Source organism: Bombina bombina, chromosome 3 (assembly GCF_027579735.1).
Source record: "Bombina bombina isolate aBomBom1 chromosome 3, aBomBom1.pri, whole genome shotgun sequence".
In the NCBI taxonomy this organism is placed as follows: Eukaryota; Metazoa; Chordata; class Amphibia; order Anura; family Bombinatoridae; genus Bombina; species Bombina bombina.
This window is the reverse complement of record NC_069501.1, coordinates 986,987,895-987,012,414: the sequence shown is the minus strand read 5'-3', so window position 1 is coordinate 987,012,414 and position 24,520 is coordinate 986,987,895. Positions and strand designations below refer to the sequence as shown.

General features: G+C 38.9%; 1 protein-coding gene across 1 annotated transcript in view; it reads right to left on the bottom strand.

Moving 5' to 3' along the window:
• The window catches only part of RNF41 (ring finger protein 41), a 204,980-nt gene that overhangs the window by 135,979 nt on the left and 44,481 nt on the right, over positions 1-24,520 (bottom strand). Inside the window, exon 2 of the mRNA XM_053708103.1 lies at positions 7,213-7,324. Within this exon, the coding sequence (XP_053564078.1) occupies positions 7,213-7,302 (90 nt within the window). The 5' untranslated portion in view covers positions 7,303-7,324. The remainder of the gene's footprint in view (positions 1-7,212; positions 7,325-24,520) is intronic.

Here is a 24,520-nt window from a genome sequence, read left to right as displayed (position 1 = left end):
AGTAATCCCCATTCCACTGACCTAGCATGCACAGTTGCAGTGGTCTGAGGTGTAAGCGTGCAAAGGGTACTATGTCCATTGCCGCTACCATTAACCATAGTCCTCTCACACGACCTATCTAGTTGCTGGGTGCAAGAGAATGACTGGGAGTGACGTAGAGGGGAGGAGCTATATGCAGCTCTGCTGGGTGAATCCTCTTGCACTTCCTGTAGGGGAGCAGTTAATATCCCAGAAGTAATGATGACCCGTGGACTGATCACACTTAACAGAAGAAATATTTTTTCTCTTAGCAGACCCACTGGCAAGCAATCATGCAGCTGCTTGTAGGTAACTGTGCTTGTGCCATATCTCTCCCCCTCCATCTATCTCTATTACACACACATTAAATTGCATTGACCCCCAACATGAATGGATAGATGTGTGTGTGTGTAAAGTACAAATAAGGAATTCCAATTATTGTTGTTTATCTTTAATGGGTAATGCTAAGATGATGTGAGCCTTAAAATATACGCCCATTTTCATTTAACTGCATGTAATAGACACTACTATAAAGAATAATATGCACAGATACTGATGAAAAAAAAAAATCAAGTGCAAGACCTTTTAAAAACTTACTTGGAAGCTCCCAATTTAACACTTAATGAGATAAGCCTGGGACACCCAATGAAAAGGGCTGATAGCAGAACCTCCCCCCTCCCCTGCATTTGAAAAGACCCATTACACAAAACAGAAGCAGTCTGAAGTCTGTATACATCTAAAACTTTGGGAATTGGTTAGGAGTCTGAAAATCAGCACAATGTTATTTAAAAATAAGCAAAACTATACATTAATGGATCTACAAAACATTTATGCAAAGAAAAAAAAAAAAAAAAGTGTATAATGTCCCTGTAAGGTTCTTAAAAAGTTAAAAACAGAATTTATGTTTACCTGATAAATTTCTTTCTCCTACGGTGTATCCGGTCCACGGCTTCATCCTTACTTGTGGGATATTCTCTTCCCCTACAGGAAATGGCAAAGAGAGCACACAGCAAGAGCTGTCCATATAGTCCCCCCTCTGGCTCTGCCCCCCAGTCATTCGACCGACGGTTAGGAGAAAAAGGAGAAACTATAGGGTGCCGTGGTGACTGTAGTGTATGGAATAAAATTTTTCAAACCTGACTAAAAGCCAGGGCGGGCCGTAGACCGGACACACCGTAGGAGAAAGAAATTTATCAGGTAAACATAAATTCTGTTTTCTCCTACATTGGTTTGTCCGGTCCACGGCTTCATCCTTACTTGTGGGAACCAATACCAAAGCTTTAGGACACGGATGAAGGGAGGGAGCAAGTCAGGTTACCTAAACGGAAGGCACCACGGCTTGCAAAACCTCTCTCCCAAAAACAGCCTCCGAAGAAGCATAAGTATCGAATTTGTAAAATTTGGCAAAAGTATGCAGAGAAGACCAAGTCGCTGCCTTACAGATCTGATCAACAGAAGCCTCGTTCTTGAAGGCCCATGTGGAAGCCACAGCTCTAGTAGAGTGAGCTGTAATTCGTTCAGGAGGCTGCCGTCCGGCAGTCTCATAAGCCAATTGGATGATGCTTTTCAGCCAAAAAGAAAGAAAGGTAGCAGTAGCTTTCTGCCCTCTCCTCTTACCAGAATAAACGACAAACAAAGATGATTTTTGTCTGAAATCCTTTGTTGCTTCTAAATAGAATTTTAAAGCACGGACCACATCTAGGTTGTGTAATAAACGTTCTTTCTTTGAAACTGGATTCGGACATAGGGAAGGAACAACTATTTCCTGGTTAATATTCCTGTTGGAAACTACTTTTGGAAGAAAACCAGGTTTGGTACGTAAAACTACTTTATCTGCATGAAATACCAGATAGGGAGAAGTACACTGCAAAGCAGATAATTCAGAAACTCTTCTAGCAGAAGAAATAGCAACCAAAAACAGAACTTTCCAAGATAGTAACTTAATATCTATGGAATGCAAAGGTTCAAATGGAACCCCTTGAAGAACTGAAAGAACTAAGTTTAGACTCCATGGAGGAGTCATAGGTCTGTAAACAGGCTTGATTCTGACTAACGCCTGTACAAACGCTTGTACATCTGGCACGGCTGCCAGACGTTTGTGCAACAAGACAGAGAGCAGATATCTGTCCCTTTAGAGCAGTGTTTTTCAACCAGTGTGCCGTGGCACACTAGTGTGCCGTGAGAGATCCTCAGGTGTGCCACGGCAGACTGACAACAGTGTGACATATTTTTTAAACTTTGCTTGTTTTTTACTCCCAGTGCAGGGGTAGTTTGTAGGAGGCATGGCATAACAGCACAATACATACAGTATGTGTGTGTTTGTGTATGTATATATGCTGTATTAGGCTACAATGTGTTATTTTTTTTAAATTTTGGGATGGTGGTGTGCCACAGGATTTTTTAATGTAAAAAAGTGTGCCACGGCAAAAAAAAGGTTAAAAATCACTGCTTTAGAGAACTAGCTGACAGACCTTTCTCCAAACCCTCTTGGAGAAAGGAAAGAATCCTAGGAATTTTGATTTTACTCCAAGAAAAACCCTTGGATTCGCACCAACGGATATATTTGTGCCATATCTTATGGTAAATCTTCCAAGTCACAGGCTTTCTGGCTTGAACCAGAGTATCTATAACTGAATCTGAAAACCCACGCTTAGATAGAATCAAGCGTTCAATTTCCAAGCAGTCAGTTGCAGAGAGACTAGATTTGGATGTTCGAATGGACCTTGTACTAGAAGATCCTGTCTCAAAGGTAGCGTCCATGGTGGAGCCGTTGACATATTCACCAGGTCTGCATACCAAGTCCTGCGTGGCCACGCAGGAGCTATTAGGATCACTGAGGCCTTCTCCTGTTTGATCCTGGCTACCAGCCTGGGAAGGAGAGGGAACGGTGGAAACACATAAGCTAGATTGAACGACCAAGGCGCCACTAATGCATCCACTAGTGTTCCTGGACCCGTATCGAGGAACTTTGAAGTTCTGACGGGACGCCATCAGATCAATATCTGGAGTGCCCCATAGTTGAGTTAACTGGGCAAAGACCTCCGGGTGGAGTTCCCACTCCCCCGGATGGAAAGTCTGACAACTCAAATAATCTGCCTCCCAGTTGTCTACCCCTGGGATGTGGATTGCAGATAGGTGGCAGGAGTGATCCTCCGCCCATTTGATGATCTTGGATACCTCTGTCATCGCCAAGGAACTCTTTGTTGATGATTGATGTACGCTACAGTCGTCATGTTGTCCGACTGAAATCTTATGAATCTGGCCTTCGCTAGGTGAGGCCAGGCCAGGAGCGCATTGAATATCGCTCTCAGTTCCAAAATGTTTATCGGGAGAAGGGACTCTTCCCGAGACCATAGACCCTGAGCTTTCAGGGAGTCCCAGACCGCGCCCCAGCCTAAGAGACTGGCGTCGGTCGTGACGATGACCCACTCTGGTCTGCGGAAACTCATTCCCTGAGACAGGTGATCCCGAGTCAACCACCAGCGGAGTGAGTCTCTGGTTACCTGGTCTACTTGAATCTGGGGAGACAAGTCTGCATAATCCCCATTCCACTGTTTGAGCATGCACAGTTGCAATGGTCTTAGATGATGAATTCGAGCAAAAGGAACCATGTCCATTGCTGCAACTATTAGTCCTATTACCTCCATGCACTGAGCTATGGAAGGCTGAGGAATAGATTGAAGAACTTGACAAGCGTTTAGAAGTTTTAATTTTCTGACCTCTGTCAGAAAAATCTTCATTTCTACAGAATCCATTATTGTTCCCAGAAAGGGAACCCTTGTAGACGGGGACAGGGAACTCTTCTACGTTCACCTTCCACCCGTGAGACCTGAGAAAAGCTAATACAATGTCTGTATGAGCCCTTGATCTGGAAAGGGACGACGCTTGGATTAGGATGTCGTCTAAGTAAGGTGCTACTGCAATGCCCCTCGGTCTTAGAACCGCTAGTAGGGACCCTAGCACTTTTGTGAAAATTCTGGGAGCAGTGGCTAAACCGAACGGAAGAGCCACAAACTGGAAATGTTTGTCCAGAAAGGCGAACCTTAGGAACAGATGATGATCTTTGTGGATAGGAATATGTAGGTACGCATCCTTTAAGTCCACGGTAGTCATGTATTGACCCTCCTGGATTGTTGGTAAAATCGTTCGAATGGTTTCCATTTTGAATGATGGAACTCTCAGGCCAATTCTGGATTTAAAAATTCTAAACAAATTCCTCAAAGTTCCCTCTTTTTTGGGAACTATGAACAGGTTTGAGTAAAACCCCAGACCTTGTTCCGCTGTTGGAACTGGGTGTATCACTCCCATCTTTAATAGGTCTCCTACGCAATGTAAGAATGCCTGTTTCTTTATCTGGTCTGAAGATAAGCGAGACATGTGGAACCTTCCCCTTGGAGGAAGTTCCTTGAACTCTAGAAGATACCCCTGAGAGACTATTTCTAGTGCCCAGGGATCCGGAACATCTCTTGCCCAAGCCTGAGCAAAGAGAGAAAGTCTGCCCCTTACTAGATCCGGTCCCGGATCGGGGGCTACCCCTTCATGCTGTCTTGGTAGCAGCAGCAGGCTTCTTGGCCTGTTTACCCTTGTTCCAGCCTTGCATTGGTTTCCATGCTGGTTTAGGCTGGGAAGCGTTACCCTCTTGTCTAAAGGCTGCAGAGTTAGGAGACGGTCCGTTCCTGAAATTGCGAAAGGAACGAAAATTAGATTTGTTCTTAGCCTTGAAATGGCCTATCCTGTGGGAGGGCATGGCCCTTTCCCCCAGTGATGTCTGAAATAATCTCCTTCAATTCTGGCCCAAAAAGAGTCTTACACTTGAAAGGAATATTAAGCAGTTTTGTCTTGGACGACACATCCGCCGACCAAGATTTTAGCCAAAGCGCTCTGCGCGCCACTATAGCAAAACCTGAATTTTTCGCCGCTAATTTAGCCAATTGAAAAGCGGCATCTAAAATAAAGGAATTAGCCAACTTTAGTGCGTGAATTGTGTACATGACTTCCTCATATGGAGTCTCCTTATGGAACGAATTTTCTAGTTCCTCGAACCAAAAAGACGCCGCCGTGGTGACAGGAATAATGCACGAAATTGGTTGGAGAAGGAAACCTTGCTGAACAAATATCTTTTTAAGCAATCCTTCCAATTTTTTATCCATAGGATCTTTGAAAGCACAACTGTCCTCAATGGGAATAGTTGTGCGCTTGGCCAACGTAGAAACTGCCCCCTCAACCTTAGGGGCTGTTTGCCATGCGTCCCTTCTGGGGTCGACAATGGGGAACATTTTCTTAAATATAGGAGGTGGGACAAAAGGTATACCTGGCTTTTCCCACTCCTTGGTCACTATGTCCGCCACCCTCTTGGGTATCGGAAAGGCATCAGCGTGCACAGGGACCTCTAGGAATTTGTCCATTTTGCACAATTTCTCTGGAATCACCAAAGAGTCACAATCATCAAGAGTAGTTAGCACCTCCTTAAGCAGGGCGCGGAGATGTTCTAACTTAAATGCCACGATATCAGGTTCTGCCTGCTGAGAAACTTTTCCTGAATCAGAAATTTCTCCCTCAGACAGACCCTCCCTCACTGCCAATTCAGACTGGTGTGAGGGTATAACAGATAAATTATCGTCAGCGCCCACTTGCTCATCCTCTGTATTTAAAACTGAGCAATCACGCTTTCTGGGAAATGCTGGCAGTTTGGATAAAAGATTTGCTATAGAATTATCAATTACTACAGTTAATTGCTGCATAGTAACAAGCATTGGCGCGCTAGATGTACTAGGTGTCGCCTGCGCGGGCAAAACTGGTGTTGACACAGGAGAGGATGATGAACTATCCCCACTACCTTCATTTGAAGAATCATCTTGGGCAACCTTATTAAATGTGACAGTACTGTCCTTACTTTGTTTGGACGCCATGGCACAATTTGAACATACATTTAAAAGGGGGAACCACCTTGGCCTCCATACACACAGAACATATGCTATCTGACGGTATAGACATGTTAGACTTTGGCAGGCTATTAATGCAATAAAACCGTTTTTAAACAAAACCGTTACCGTCTCTTTAAATAATAAAAAGAACACACTTTATTTCTGAATGTTTGAAAAGCTATGAAGGAAATATCCGATCTTTACAAAATTTGCACCCTAGTGTCTTAATGCTTTGAAAGTATTGCACACCAAATTTCAAGTCTCTAACCCCTTAAATGAGCAAACCGGAGCTAATTGTTCAATTTACCAGTTTAAACCCACTACAGTCCCTGCCACAGCCTTTGTTGCAGCTTTTACCTTCCTTGGGGGTTATTCACCACAGAAATAAGCCTTCTTGAAATCGTTTTTATGGCCACAGGACCCTCTCACATGAAGCTGCATGCACTGCTTCCAAAAGTAACTGCGCAACTGAGGCGCGAAAATGAGGCCTCCTCCCTCTGCATACCAGAGTGAAGGGGCCTTCCTGACTAGATTAGGTGTCTAAACAACTGCCAGGCGTAATAAAAACGTTCCCAAAGGTGTTTCAAAGTCACAAAACACTCCAAAAGTCATATAAATAATATATAAATCAATTGATTTAGCCCACAATAGTGTCAACCAGTATAGAGCCCATTTATAAGCCTTCATTCTGTTATGAGTCTAAGAAAATGGCTTACTTACCCCTTAAGGGAGAAACTGACAGTCTTCTAGCATTAACATGTCTTGTTAGAAATATGACTGATCATACCTTGAGCAGAAAAGTCTGCAAACTGTTCCCCCCAACTGAAGTTCTCTGGTTTCAACAGTCCTGCGTGGGAACAGCAATGGATTTTAGCTACTGTTGCTAAAATCATACTCCTCTTAACAGAACTCTTCATTACTTTCTGTTGTAGAGTAAATAGTACAAACCGGCACTATTTTAAAATAACAAACTCTTGATAGAAGAAATAAAACTACAACTAACACCACATACTCTTTACCATCCCCGTGGAGATGCTACTTGTTCAGAGCAGGCAAAGAGAATGACTGGGGGGCGGAGCCAGAGGGGGGACTATATGGACAGCTCTTGCTGTGTGCTCTCTTTGCCATTTCCTGTAGGGGAAGAGAATATCCCACAAGTAAGGATGAAGCCGTGGACCGGACACACCAATGTAGGAGAAAGGATTTAATTAAACTTGGACCAGTAAGTTCCCGAAACTTAACTGTATAAAACAATTTAGTTTGCCCTTACTTGTACTGGCTCCTCCAGGACCCCACTGCAGATGGGGCAGATGAGATCTTCGTCCACATCACCCTGGAAGCGTGTTACATCATACCCCATCGCTCATCACCGAAACCAAACCCTGAAACCAAAAAAAAAAAAAAAAAAAAAAAAAAAAAAAAAAAGTTAATTGTAAACTTATCTATTTAGTACAGAAAATAACTAACAAGGATAATAAACTCTAAATAAATGGTACACTTAAAAGGGACAGTTCACCCCCCAAAAATTATCCCCTTTAAATTGTTCCAAATAGTCTATTTTACCTGCTAGTGTATTAAATTGTTTACAATAAGCTGCTTTACCCTTATTTGGGCATTTGAAATAGCTGATTTAGCCTGTGGTATCCCCACCTATATTTAACGTTTCTATACTGGAGTCTAGGCTATTGATAACCCGAAGTAAACAGAAACTCGAAAAAAATAAACTCACAGGGGGGGTGCAGGATAGTTAGAGAGAACAATGGAAAATTATCATTGTATTACTTAAGTATTGAGCTTTGGTTTTTCAGACAAATAAGATAAGGAAGCAAATGTGTTTACACAAAGTGATACCATAATGAGATCTGATATTACCTGAAACTCGAGCCATTGTAATAGGCTGTGGTTTAAAATAAAAAAAAAATCAGCTACTTCATATACACAAATACCTGAAAATGCAATTTGTAATACATTTATACTCTGCAGCTGGTATAACAAGTCATTGTAAATACAGTAATATAAAAACAATTTTAAAGTGTACTCTCCCTTTAATGTTGTATCTCAAGCAAAGAATAAATATGTATTTTACTTTTTATTAGGGTTTATAAATGTTGAAGGAATAAGTGTAAGTCTCCATAAAGTAACAGGTGCTGTGAGGTAACCTAGGCTTCCCTTAAACATCTTCCAAGGCTAATTAGAGACAGACATAAACGTTACTAGAGTGAGCAAACAATGGCTGTTTGGAATATATATAAAAAATGAACAAACATACATTTTTTTTCAATGTATTTGTTCTCATTGAAATTAGTAGTATGCAAAATAAAAGTTACAAATTAAAACTCATACAATGGTCGCCCTAGCATTACATGCTCTGATACATAGCATAGAATGGAGAAGTAAGATACATAGCCCCAAATTATTCCATCAGACAATTGAACAAGAACTTAAACTATAAATAACATTTTATATTACCAAATACATTAAATACAGTAGATTGACATAATCAGCAATGTGTGATAAAAAAAAAAAAGACAATGCAATAGCACTTAGTCTGAACATCAAATGAGTAGATTTTTTATTTATTTTTTACAAATGTATAGGTTATGTCTATTTCCGCTCCTGTATCATATGACAGCTATCAGCCAATCACAAATGCATATGCATATATTCTGTGAATTCTTGCACATGCACAGTAGGAGCTGCTGACTCACATTTTGTTTGTTTTTGGGTAAAGTGAGCTGTATGAACAATTGCATTCTTTATATGTATTTGAACACTTAAAGTGAAGGTCAATTTTCGGTTTCTGTTAGCCTGCTACACTTTCATCTATAGTACAGTAGTAAAGTCGCTATTTTTTTTATATTTTTTTATTTTTAATATCATTAACATTTTTATCATAAAATATAATTCAATAATTGTACCGTTTCATATCAAACTTCTCCCAGAGCCGACTTCCTGGTTTTACATGTTTGACGTGTACAGCGGTCCAACCTGCTGTATACGTAAGTCTGATGCGCGCTCCCGAGATAGCGTGGTCCTGCGCATGCACAAATCTCAACCCAGCGCAGGCGCACATTCCAGCTATACGTCAATAGTAACATAGTATTCAATGAATGATACATTCATTGAATACTATAAGAGCAGAGAGCGCAGCAGCATTTAGATTATAAAATTGAACGTTAAATCGATTGGAGATAATTTAACCCGGTTTTGCTAACCCCGCAGCAATACAGCAGCTATACTTACTTAGAAAGATCGGATGAGAAGTCAGATTTTGCGATGGCAGCGGTATTGAGCATACGCAAATTTTGGATTAGCGCATGCACATAATAAAGTGATGTTGCAGGAAAGGGGCCGAACGTCCCGGGGGAGAAACTATGATTAGCGGAGAATATTTTAAGTATATGTCAATCAATAATGATTGATGTCGGGCGGAGAAGCAGCGAGAAGGGAGAGAGACTTTAATTCATAATTTTCTCAGCAACATTATGCTACTCACAAAATAAAAGTTTAAACGATCGTTATTTTCAAATGATTTTTCAGATTATACTTAACTTTACCTTCACTTTAATCATCGTTTTGTGCTGCTCCTCTTTCAATAAAGCTTGTTTTGGGGGAAAAATTGACAGGTTTTGGATTAATCTTCAGTAATATATGTCAGGGTATCTGAATGTTATTAAATAATATCTATCTCTCTCTCTATATATCTGTCTATACCAAATGATTCATTATTTATAAGACATTAGATGCCTGGCTGACCACAATTCAATCCTCCCCCACTCAATATACAAAATTACAATGCATCCAGGTGACAAAGGGAAGACATTTAGCCTAGTTGATTCAGTCAGTCATTTCAAAGAAAGGCAAATTACTTTAAAAAGATGGTCATCTATATGGTTGTGTATTGCAAATCTTAGATCAGACACAAGAGAGCATCTGTCTCATTACCTAGATCACAGGAACCCCTGTGGATAAACAGACATGATGTCTAAGATCTTCCTTTGAGGCCTAATGAGATTCGGGGAACCAGTTTGGCTGGAGAGATGACTAAATATCGCACAGGAATATAGTTAATTAGCACAGACCTGTTAATTACCCCTAGACCTCGAATCCACATCTGTGCTAGCTAAGCAGAGATATGTTTTGCATTTTAACTTGTAAATTCATTTTTGAATCACAACTTATGTTTAAATCTCAAACATTAAATATATGCCTTAGGCTGTATTAAACGTCTATTATATGGATATGGGGAAATGAAATTCAGGATTGTAGAAGATTAAATAACAATTGTAATAATCCCACGTTGAAATATGTAACATTTATATTTTTCTTTTCTGTCTTCCAGACATCTAAAAGGACAAATTGGGATACATATGCCGAGTTAATAAATAACAATACAGTAAATTTAAAATGTCCAATTTTAGTAACCTATTCCATTATATTTTTCAGGCACCTAATAAGTACACACATAATTGGTATTTTAAATAATATCCTATGTGTTTTGCACTCTCAAAGAGAGATATACAAATATGAAATATTAATCTGTATGGGATAGTGGTCCAATATAGATATAGTTGTGTGAAAGTGACATATGTTTACTGATCTCAAGATATGTATGTCATATTAAGATAATAACTGAAAAAGTAATTAAATCCATGATGAAGATAGTATAATCCTTTTAAATAATTTCATAGAAAATATGATTTTAAACGCATTTTAATATATTATAAGTGGAATATATTCACGTTTGATCTTAAAATGATTAGAGGAAGTGACACTGTGCGGACCATATATGAAGCATATGATAATCACTTTATAAGGATGTATTACATTGTAGCAAAAATTTGATGGTGAGACTGTCTTTGCTGGTTGTCTGCTGCCCCCTAGGGGATTGGAACTGGTATAACAGCCAAATAAGTTGTCTATTAGAACACATGCAGAGCCAGTCAGGGAGGCGTCTCCCAAAATAACCTATGAGATGTTCAGATCCAAGAGCGAATCAGACACAAGCTTCCGAAGGGTCTATCATATCGTTTTAGCAATGATTAAGATAAGCTGAAAGCAAGAGGAGAGAAAAAGGCTGCTGACTTTTTGCTGAACTGGTGACTGAATAACTGCTGCCAAATTGGGACACAGTCACTTTAAGCAAATTGGGCTACTTTTTATTATCCATATTACAAATACCCTTATTTCATATGCGGTGAAACAAGAAGCTCTAGAAACTGAATTATCGATTTGGTTATTTTGGTGAAGTATACGAGATTGATAAAAAAAAATATATATATATATATATATATATATATATATATATATATATATATATATATATCGAAACTATAATTGTAGTTAGTAGATTTAAAAGGGCATTTTGTATGTTAGCTTACTTTCATAGTCCTGTGTAGTCTTAACTAGTCACTCTTGTATGCCAAGTAATTTATTTGCTAGATAAATATGCTTTGTGTTGCATATTTCTTAGTCAAACCCATTATTGTAAGTAAATCTTTCTGGTGTGTAATAAATAAATATATTTATATTTATATATTATATATATATATATATATATATATATATATATATATATATATATATATATATATATATATATATATATATATATATATATATATATATATATATATATATATATATATATATATATATATATATATAGTCTTGTTTCGGTCGAATGACTGGATATGACATGTGAGGGGAGGAGCTATATAGCAGCTCTGCTTGGGTGATCCTCTTGCAACTTCCTGTTGGGAAAGAGAATATATCCCATAAGTAATGGATGACCCGTGGACTGAACACACTACAAGAGAAATAAATTTATCAGGTAAGCATAAATTATGTTTTTGGGCCATTTTAGCCAGAGCTGGAAATCTCAGTTTATTAACTGCCCAGTACTTCAGGGGTTTGTCTGAACGCAGTACAGTGATCTCTCCTACAATAAGAGCAATTTGTATAGGCAGAACAGTAGTAAACAATTTTTAGTTTAGTCTCCACTCCAGCTTTAAATGAAATGGGAACATGCAGTTTGAAAAAAACACCACAAGATAGCATATGGGTAGTAAGTGGAGGTATCGGTTTAAGTATCGGTGCATTTGCACGAGTACAAGTACTCATGCAAGTACTTGGTACCGATACTAGTATCGGTGATATAGATATATCATATACTAGTATCGGTACCAAGTACTTGCATGAGACCCCTGAGCTCTCTAGAGACGTCCTGGATCAAGGAGGAAGAAGCAGGAAGACTGTGCTAGAATTTTAACTGCGCAACAAGGCTCTAAAAAGAGGCCCCTCCTGCTCATTTACAACAGTGGGAGACCTGATATAACGGTTTCTAAGCAGAAATATACGTTAGCCATGTGGAAAAAAATTCATGCCCAAAGGATTTATCACCAAAGTACCTCACAAAACGAATAACATGCCAGTAAACGTTTTGAAAATAAACTTCTTTAAATGTCATGCAAAGTTATCACTAAGCCTGCAACCAGTCGCTACCACTGCAGATAAGGCTTAAGCACTATTTCAGTATTAACAGTATTTTCACAATCAAATTCTAGTCCCTAGAAAATAACTCTACTGTGCATATATTTATCAGCCTGATACCAGTCACTACTACTGCATTTAAGGCTGTACTTACATCATACGGGTAACAGCAGTATTTTCTTAGTCAATTCCATTCCCAGAAAATATTGTACTGCACATACCTCATTTGCGGGGGACCCCGCATGCTATTCCCATGTTCTGAAATTACCCCACTCCTCAGAATGTCGAGAACAGCCAGTGGATCTTAGTTACGCCTGCTAAGATCATAGAAAACGCAGGCAGTTTCTTCTTCCAAATACTGCCTGAGATAGAAAAACAGCACACTCCGGTGCCATTTAAAATAAACTTTTGATTGAAGAATAATTAAGTAAAAACTCCAACTCCTCCCGTGACCTCCTTCTTTATTGAGGGTTGCAAGAGAATGACAGGATATGACATGTGAGGGGAGGAGCTATATAGCAGCTCTGCTTGGGTGATCCTCTTGCAACTTCCTGTTGGGAAGGAGAATATATCCCATAAGTAATGGATGACCCGTGGACTGAACACACTTAACAAGAGAAAATATCTTTCTGCCCCATGCAGTAGTGTGGAAAGTTGAACCTCCTTACTGATAGCAAAAACAGACTTATAGCTGAACATGCAGAGATGCTTCTGTTCAGTTCCTTAAAAAGAACTTGCCACTAACTTTTGAAAAATTATTCTAATTGATAGATTGCCCTTTATAGTGCTAGTTCTCATCTTGCACAATTATGTTCAAAACATACTGTACTCTGAGGAACATCTTGGCTTATATAATTGCAGGAAGAGTACTCATAGGAAAACAAGTTAATCCCAATGAACACTCATCCTGCAATTATAGGACTAGATTTAGATTACATTTGATTGGTAAGCTTTACCAATGCTCTTTTCACATTTCCAACGCCATAGCCTTTAATGGAGTAGGACGTGTAATGAGAGCATTGGTAAAGCTTACCAGTCAAATGTAATCTAGCCCATAGTGTTGTTCACCATGATTAAACAGTATTCTGTTCAATTTTTTACTGTATGGCACTTTTGGTTGGTTGCAATTTTATATTTGTTATTTTTTGCTGTGAATATATTTTATTGTAAATTTTTTTATTTCTAAACATGTTCTGTGAACTTTGTGACAAATAAAACCTGTTTTATTATTTCATAATGTCTTTTGAGCTACAGTCCGTCATAATTATAAAGAAGGAATCTTAAATAATTAGTCTGTATTGTGCTTGGTAAACTGTCACATGACATAAAAAAAAGTATCGGTAATTGGTATCGGCAAGTATTTGAAAACAAGTATCGGTACTTGTACTCTGTCTTAAAAAAATGGTATCGATGCAAAATATATATATATATATATATATATATATATATATATATATGGTATCGATGCTATATATATATATATGGTATCGATGCTATATATATATATATGGTATCGATGCTATATATATATATATGGTATCGATGCTATATATATATATATATATATATATATATATGGTATCGATGCTATATATATATATATATATATATATATATGGTATCGATGCTATATATATATATATATATATATATATATATATATATATATATATATATATATATATATATATATATATATATATATATATATATATATATATATATATATATATATATATATATATATATATATATATATATATATATATATATATATATATATATATATATATATATATATATATATATATATATATATATATAAGCAAAGATGTGCACTCTCACTTAATTGCAGCAACCAGGGTGCTAGTAGAATTAGATATACCATCAAAGAAAAACCTTGCACTCACTGGATTTTTCAACAAAATTTTACTTTGCAAAAATAGTGACGTTTCGGGGACAGTGTATCCCCTTCCTTCGTTTAAACACCCTGCAACCCCATGGACTTAATACTATGTTTGACTGGCATTGTTTTTTGTAAAATAGATCCAGTCCTTATGGATATCTGCCTTACAGATTATGAGAGTCCATGTCATCCAGGCTATCCAACCTGAGAGTCCACACTCCATTCGATGTCTGTTGATTATTAGCTTACCTTTTGTTTCATTTCCTTCTTTGTTGTTCACCCTTTGTTATTGTTGTTACTCATTCTTTGGTATTTTGTTTCACTCTATGTCTGTCTATTTTTTCCTTATTTTTTGTTTTTTTCTTTTGTTTACTTTTTGTTTACCCTTTGATTTATTCCTTGTTATTTTGTTCTATTTTCTTTTTGTGGACTACTCTTGCTGGGTTCTCTCAATCTATTATTTTTCATTTTTTGAGGTGTTTTGGGTACTCTCTTTTGGGAACGTCTATTGGTTGTTGGGTCTCTGATCTACTATCGTGGCCCTCCTCTGATAGGCGGAGTGTGCTACCTTGTATGAGACTTACATATCGCTCACCATATTACGGCAGGATAGGTACACTGCTTATGTACTGGTATACAGCATGGAACTTTACAGCAGGGTTATAGTTAATCCAGCGGCGCTCACTATGAGTGTGGATACATGCACGTTTTATCATAGATAGGATACAGTGTTCTAATGCTGACAATATAACGCTTTGCATTCAAACTGTTACATGGTATTATGTTGGCTTTCTCCTTTTGTTACAGTTTAGGATTGTTGTGACTCATCGCCATGGCAACCGCAACCCGGGTGATTGGTGCATCGCCACATACGTGAGCGGCTGATGCAGTTCCGGGTCTGTTTTCCTTTACTGCTGTGGATGCGGTTGTGATGGCGTGATACACGGCGATCGGTATCAGGACTTCTACATTTTTTGTGCATGGTAGGTTGCGAGTCAGCTTAGATATTAATTTAGTATCTGACAGCTCATTGAATAACATAAGAGGCTTTCAATATTAGTTGGCTCCCCTAACATAATGGATATAAGGGGTATGTTGCGATCACTAGAACTGTGGAATGTAAGTTTGTTTACCATGCCCAGTATTGCTACAGGTCTTTTAATATGAACATTTGCACTGTCACAATTTGTATAGGAGCAACGATGGCTCACATTGCATTTTATGTATTATATTTATACTATGTTTACTTTGTGACATATGGTCACCTTAGCAACACATTTGGCGGTTTTTTTTGCTAATTGGGGGGAGGGGTTTATTTGTTTGTATAAATTCACTAATGTTTGAAGCATTCACTGTCTGAGGAAGGGGATACACTGTCCCCGAAACGTCACTATTTTTGCCAAGTAAAATTTTGTTGAAAAATCCAGTGAGTGCAAGGTTTTTCTTTGATGATAGATTATATATATATATATATATATATATATATATATATATATATATATATATATATATATATATATATATATATATATATATATATATATATATATATATATATATATATATATATATATATATATATATATATATATATATATATATATATATATATATATATTTATTTATACACACACACATTATATAACAGAATTTATATTTACCTGATAAATTACTTTCTCCAACGGTGTGTCCGGTCCACGGCGTCATCCTTACTTGTGGGATATTCTCTTCCCCAACAGGAAATGGCAAAGAGCCCAGCAAAGCTGGTCACATGATCCCTCCTAGGCTCCGCCTTCCCCAGTCATTCGACCGACGTAAAGGAGGAATATTTGCATAGGAGAAATCATATGATACCGTGGTGACTGTAGTTAAAGAAAATAAATTATCAGACCTGATTAAAAAACCAGGGCGGGCCGTGGACCGGACACACCGTTGGAGAAAGTAATTTATCAGGTAAACATAAATTCTGTTTTCTCCAACATAGGTGTGTCCGGTCCACGGCGTCATCCTTACTTGTGGGAACCAATACCAAAGCTTTAGGACACGGATGAAGGGAGGGAGCAAATCAGGTCACCTAGATGGAAGGCACCACTGCTTGCAAAACCTTTCTCCCAAAAATAGCCTCAGAAGAAGCAAAAGTATAAAATTTGTAAAATTTAGTAAAAGTGTGCAGTGAAGACCAAGTCGCTGCCTTACATATCTGATCAACAGAAGCCTCGTTCTTGAAGGCCCATGTGGAAGCCACGGCCCTAGTGGAATGAGCTGTGATTCTTTCAGGAGGCTGCCGTCCGGCAGTCTCGTAAGCCAATCTGATGATGCTTTTAAGCCAAAAAGAGAGAGAGGTAGAAGTTGCTTTTTGACCTCTCCTTTTACCAGAATAAACAACAAACAAGGAAGATGTTTGTCTAAAATCCTTTGTAGCATCTAAATAGAATTTTAGAGCACGAACTACATCCAAATTGTGCAACAAACGTTCCTTCTTTGAAACTGGATTCGGACACAAAGAAGGCACGACTATCTCCTGGTTAATGTTTTTGTTAGAAACAACTTTCGGAAGAAAACCAGGTTTAGTACGCAAAACCACCTTATCTGCATGGAACACCAGATAAGGAGGAGAACACTGCAGAGCAGATAATTCTGAAACTCTTCTAGCAGAAGAAATTGCAACCAAAAACAAAACTTTCCAAGATAATAACTTAATATCAACGGAATGTAAGGGTTCAAACGGAACCCCCTGAAGAACTGAAAGAACTAAATTGAGACTCCAAGGAGGAGTCAAAGGCTTGTAAACAGGCTTGATTCTAACCAGAGCCTGAACAAAGGCTTGAACATCTGGCACAGCTGCCAGCTTTTTGTGAAGTAACAGACAAAGCAGAAATCTGTCCCTTCAAAGAACTTGCAGATAATCCTTTCTCCAAACCTTCTTGAAGAAAGGAAAGAATCTTAGGAATTTTTATCTTGTCCCAAGGGAATCCTTTAGATTCACACCAACAGATATATTTTTTCCATATTTTATGGTAGATTTTTCTAGTTACAGGCTATCTGGCCTGAACAAGAGTATCAATGACAGAATCTGAGAACCCTCGCTTTGATAAAATCAAGCGTTCAATCTCCAAGCAGTCAGTTGGAGTGAGACCAGATTCGGATGTTCGAACGGACCTTGAACAAGAAGGTCCCGTCTCAAAGGTAGCTTCCATGGTGGAGCCGATGACATATTCACCAGGTCTGCATACCAAGTCCTGCGTGGCCACGCAGGAGCTATCAAGATCACCGATGCCCTCTCCTGATTGATCCTGGCTACCAGCCTGGGGATGAGGGGAAACGGTGGGAATACATAAGCTAGTTTGAAGGTCCAAGGTGCTACTAGTGCATCTACTAGAGTCGCCTTGGGATCCCTGGATCTGGACCCGTAGCAAGGAACCTTGAAGTTCTGACGAGAGGCCATCAGATCCATGTCTGGAATGCCCCACAACTGAGTAATTTGGGCAAAGATTTCCGGATGGAGTTCCCACTCCCCCGGATGAAATGTCTGACGACTCAGAAAATCCGCTTCCCAATTTTCCACTCCTGGGATGTGGATTGCAGACAAGTGGCAGGAGTGAGTCTCCGCCCATTGAATGATTTTGGTCACTTCTTCCATCGCCAGGGAACTCCTTGTTCCCCCCTGATGGTTGATGTACGCAACAGTCGTCATGTTGTCCGATTGAAACCGTATGAATTTGGCCTTTGCTAGCTGAGGCCAAGCCTTGAGAGCATTGAATATCGCCCTCAGTTCCAGAATATTTATCGGGAGAAGAGATTCTTCCCGAGACCAAAGACCCTGAGCTTTCAGGAGTCCCCAGACCGCGCCCCAGCCCACCAGACTGGCGTCGGTCGTGACAATGACCCACTCTGGTCTGCGGAAGCTCATCCCCTGTGACAGGTTGTCCAGGGACAGCCACCAACGGAGTGAATCTCTGGTCCTCTGATCTACTTGTATCGTCGGAGACAAGTCTGTATAATCCCATTCCACTGACTGAGCATGCACAGTTGTAATGGTCTCAGATGAATTCGTGCAAAAGGAACTATGTCCATTGCCGCGACCATCAAACCTATTACTTCCATGCACTGTGCTATGGAAGGAAGAGGAACAGAATGAAGTATTTGACAAGAGATTAGAAGTTTTGATTTTCTGGCCTCTGTCAGAAAAATCCTCATTTCTAAGGAGTCTATTATTGTTCCCAAGAAGGGAACTCTTGTTGACGGAGATAGAGAACTTTTTTCTACGTTCACTTTCCACCCGTGAGATCTGAGAAAGGCCAGGACAATGTCCGTGTGAGCCTTTGCTTGTGGAAGGGACGCTGCTTGAATCAGAATGTCGTCCAAGTAAGGTACTACTGCAATGCCCCTTGGTCTTAGCACCGCTAGAAGGGACCCCAGTACCTTTGTGAAAATTCTTGGAGCAGTGGCTAATCCGAACGGAAGTGCCACAAACTAGTAATGCTTGTCCAGAAAGGCGAACCTTAGGAACCGATGATGTTCCTTGTGGATAGGAATATGTAGATACGCATCCTTTAAATCCACCGTGGTCATGAATTGACCTTCCTGGATGGAAGGAAGAATTGTTCGAATGGTTTCCATTTTGAACGATGGAACCTTGAGAAACTTGTTTAGGACCTTGAGATCTAAGATTGGTCTGAATGTTCCCTCTTTTTTGGGAACTATGAACAGATTGGAGTAGAACCCCATCCCTTGTTCTCCTAATGGAACAGGATGAATCACTCCCATTTTTAACAGGTCTTCTACACAATGTAAGAATGCCTGTTTTTTTATGTGGTCTGAAGACAATTGAGACCTGTGGAACCTCCCCCTTGGGGGAAGCCCCTTGAATTCCAGAAGATAACCTTGGGAGACTATTTCCAGCGCCCAAGGATCCAGAACATCTCTTGCCCAAGCCTGAGCGAAGAGAGAGAGTCTGCCCCCCACCAGATCCGGTCCTGGATCGGGGGCCAACATCTCATGCTGTCTTGGTAGCAGTGGCAGGTTTCTTGGCCTGCTTACCTTTGTTCCAGCCTTGCATTGGCCTCCAGGCTGGCTTGGCTTGAGAAGTATTACCCTCTTGCTTAGAGGATGTAGCACTTGGGGCTGGTCCGTTTCTGCGAAAGGGACGAAAATTTGGTTTATTTTTAGCCTTGAAAGACCTATCCTGAGGAAGGGCGTGGCCCTTGCCCCCAGTGATATCAGAAATAATCTCTTTCAAGTCAGGGCCAAACAGCGTTTTCCCCTTGAAAGGAATGTTAAGCAATTTGTTCTTGGAAGACGCATCTGCTGACCAAGATTTTAGCCAAAGCGCTCTGCGCGCCACAATAGCAAACCCAGAATTTTTCGCCGCTAATCTAGCCAATTGCAAAGTGGCGTCTAAGGTGAAAGAGTTAGCCAATTTGAGAGCATGAATTCTGTCCAAAATCTCCTCATAAGAAGAATCTTTATTGAGCGCCTTTTCTAGTTCATCGAACCAGAAACACGCTGCTGTAGTGACAGGAACAATGCATGAAATTGGTTGTAGAAGGTAACCTTGCTGAACAAACATCTTTTTAAGCAAACCCTCTAATTTTTTATCCATAGGATCTTTGAAAGCACAACTATCTTCTATGGGTATAGTGGTGCGTTTGTTTAGAGTAGAAACCGCCCCCTCGACCTTGGGGACTGTCTGCCATAAGTCCTTTCTGGGGTCGACCATAGGAAACAATTTCTTAAATATAGGGGGAGGGACGAAAGGTATGCCGGGCCTTTCCCATTCTTTGTTTACAATGTCCGCCACCCGCTTGGGTATAGGAAAAGCTTCGGGGGGCCCCGGGACCTCTAGGAACTTGTCCATCTTACATAATTTCTCTGGAATGACCAAATTCTCACAATCATCCAGAGTAGATAACACCTCCTTAAGCAGAGCGCGGAGATGTTCCAATTTAAATTTGAATGTAATCACATCAGGTTCAGCTTGTTGAGAAATTTTCCCTGAATCTGAAATTTCTCCCTCAGACAAAACCTCCCTGGCCCCCTCAGACTGGTGTAGGGGCACTTCAGAACCAATATCATCAGCGTCCTCATGCTCTTCAGTATTTTCTAAAACAGAGCAGTCGCGCTTTCGCTGATAAGTGGGCATTTTGGCTAAAATGTTTTTGATAGAATTATCCATTACAGCCGTTAATTGTTGCATAGTAAGGAGTATTGGCGCACTAGATGTACTAGGGGCCTCCTGTGTGGGCAAGACTGGCGTAGACGAAGGAGGGGATGATGCAGTACCATGCTTACTCCCCTCACTTGAGGAATCATCTTGGGCATCATTTTCTCTAAATTTTGTGTCACATAAATCACATCTATTTAAATGAGAAGGAACCTTGGCTTCCCCACATACAGAACACAGTCTGATAGTTCAGACATGTTAAACAGGCATAAACTTGATAACAAAGTACAAAAAACGTTTTAAAATAAAACCGTTACTGTCACTTTAAATTTTAAACTGAACACATTTTATTACTGTAAATGTGAAAAAGTATGAAGGAATTGTTCAAAATTCACCAAAATTTCACCACAGTGTCTTAAAGCCTTAAAAGTATTGCACACCAAATTTGAAAGCTTTAACTCTTAAAATAACGGAACCGGAGCCGTTTTTATATTTAACCCCTATACAGTCCCTGGTATCTGCTTTGCTGAGACCCAACCAAGCCCAAAGGGGAATACGATACCAAATGACGCCTTCAGAACGCTTTTTCTATGTATCTGAGCTCCTCACACATGCATCTGCATGTCATGCTTGCCAAAAACAACTGCGCAATAGAGGCGCGAAAATGAGGCTCTGCCTATGATTAGGGAAAGCCCCTAGAGAAAAAGGTGTCCAATACAGTGCCTGCCGGTTATTTTACATAATTCCCAAGAATAAAATAATTTCTCAAAGCTATGAAGTATTAAAAATGCTTATATATCAATCGTTTTAGCCCAGAAAATGTCTACCAGTCTTAAAAGCCCTTTATTCTTATGTAATAAAAATGGCTTACCGGATCCCATAGGGAAAATGACAGCTTCCAGCATTACATAGTCTTGTTAGAAATGTGTCATACCTCAAGCAGCAAAAGTCTGCTCACTGTTTCCCCCAACTGAAGTTAATTCCTCTCAACAGTCCTGTGTGGAAACAGCCATCGATTTTAGTAACGGTTGCTAAAATCATTTTCCTCTTACAAACAGAAATCTTCATCTCTTTTCTGTTTCAGAGTAAATAGTACATACCAGCACTATTTTAAAATAACAAACTCTTGATTGAAGAATAAAAACTACATTTAAACACCAAAAAACTCTAAGCCATCTCCGTGGAGATGTTGCCTGTACAACGGCAAAGAGAATGACTGGGGAAGGCGGAGCCTAGGAGGGATCATGTGACCAGCTTTGCTGGGCTCTTTGCCATTTCCTGTTGGGGAAGAGAATATCCCACAAGTAAGGATGACGCCGTGGACCGGACACACCTATGTTGGATATATATATATATATATATATATATATATATATATATATATATAATATAATATATATATATATATATATATATATATATATATATATATATATATATATATATATATATATATATATATATAGATAATATATATATATATATATATATAGAGATATATATATAATCTCTATATCTATATATATATATATATATATATATATATATATATATATATATATATATATATATATATATATATATATATATATATATATATATATAGATATAGAGATTATATATATATCTCTATATATATATATATATATATATATATATATATATATATATATATATATATATATATATATATATATATATATATATATATATATATATATATATATATATATATATATATATATATATATACACACACATATACATATACACACATACATACACACACATATATTGAAAGCAGACCTACAACCATTAATTATGCAACTTAGTGACATATTTATACCCCAATTTGAATCTCTTAAAACCCAAATATCTGGTTTATCATCAGAATTAAAATTATTTGCTAACAGACTCAGAGGCCGAAGATAGAATATCAGCAGAAGACACATTTAATAATCAATTACAAAGAGTATCAGACTTAGAAAAGAAAAACACAATACTGACCCGCTAGGATAGATGATCTTGAGGACCGCTCAAGGCGGAATAATTTAAAAATAGGCCTGTCCGAGACAGATCAGTATAAAGATCTTATACAATTTGCATCGCTAACACTGCCTCAAGTCTTAGGTCTAGAACATATGCAGATGCCATTAGTGGTAGAAAGAGCTCACAGATTGGGACCCCCTCAGAAGTAGAGCCAACGGGAAAAATATCCATAGGCCAATTTTGGTAAAATTTAAAAATTTTCAAGACAAAACAAACATCCTCAGAGCATACAATAAAGTTGATAATTTTCATATAGGAAAAAATAAAAATTTTATTATTCCAAGATTACTCTTCTGATAAAGCTTTTAGAAGGAAAGAGATGGCGCCCTTCTGTACTAAGCTAATCCAAGAGGGCTTTTTGGCAAAACTGCTGTCCCCTGCAAAAATTCTCATAGAAGAGAAAGAGGGCACATCTAGGCTAGACAATATAGAAGAAGCCAAAGCCTACTTCAAAAAACACAAGATATGACTCTCATGAGAGTCAAGATAATCATATTATGCAATCTAATTGAGAGGTTTTAATGTGCGTGTCAATGCATAGGTTAGAAATGGGAAAACATAATTTATGCTTACCTGATAAATTTATTTCTCTTGTAGTGTATCCAGTCCACGGATCATCCATTACTTATGGGATATTCTCCTTCCCAACAGGAAGTTGCAAGAGGATCACCCACAGCAGAGCTGCTATATAGCTCCTCCCCTAACTGCCATATCCAGTCATTCGACCGAAACAAACAGAGAAAGGAGAAACCATAGGGTACAGTGGTGACTGTAGTTTAATTAAATTTTAGACCTGCCTTAAAATGACAGGGCGGGCCGTGGACTGGATACACTACAAGAGAAATAAATTTATCAGGTAAGCATAAATTATGTTTTCTCTTGTTAAGTGTATCCAGTCCACGTATCATCCATTACTTATGGGATACCAATACCAAAGCTAAAGTACACGGATGATAGGAGGGACAAGGCAGGGATTAAGCGGAAGGAACCACTGCCTGAAGAACCTTTCTCCCAAAAACAGCCTCCGAAGAAGCAAAAGTGTCAAATTTGTAAAATTTTGAAAAAGTGTGAAGCGAAGACCAAGTCGCGGCCTTGCAAATCTGTTCAACAGAGGCCTCATTTTTAAAGGCCCAGGTGGAAGCCACAGCTCTAGTAGAATGAGCTGTAATTCTTTCAGGGGGCTGCTGTCCAGCAGTCTCATAGGCTAGGCGTATAATACTCCGAAGCCAAAAGGAAAGAGGTTGCTGAAGCTTTTTGACCTCTCCTCTGTCCAGAATAAACGACCAACAGGGAAGATGTTTGACGAAAATCTTTAGTAGCTTGTAAGTAAAACTTCAAGGCACGGACTACGTCCAGATTATGTGAAAGACGTTCCTTCTTTGAAGAAGGATTAGGACACAATGATGGAACAACAATCTCTTGATTGATATTCTTGTTAGAAACCACCTTAGGTAAAAACCCAAATTTGGTACGCAGAACTACCTTATCTGCATGAAAAATCAGATAAGGAGAATCACATTGTAAGGCAGATAGCTCAGAGACTCTCCGAGACGAGGAAATAGCCATCAAAAACAGAACTTTCCAAGATAAAAGCTTAATATCAATGGAATGAAGGGGTTCAAACGGAACTCCATGAAGAACTTTAAGAACCAAGTTTAAGCTCCACGGGGGAGCAACAGGTTTAAACACAGGCTTAATCCTAACCAAAGCCTGACAAAATGCCTGGACGTCTGGAACTTCTGCCAGACGCTTGTGCAAAAGAATAGACAGAGCAGAGATCTGTCCTTTTAAAGAACTAGCTGATAAGCCTTTGTCCAAACCCTCTTGGAGAAAGGACAATATCCTAGGAATCCTAACCTTACTCCATGAGTAACTCTTGGATTCACACCAATAAAGATATTTACGCCATATCTTATGGTAGATTTTCCTGGTAACAGGCTTTCGTGCCTGTATTAAAGGTATCAATGA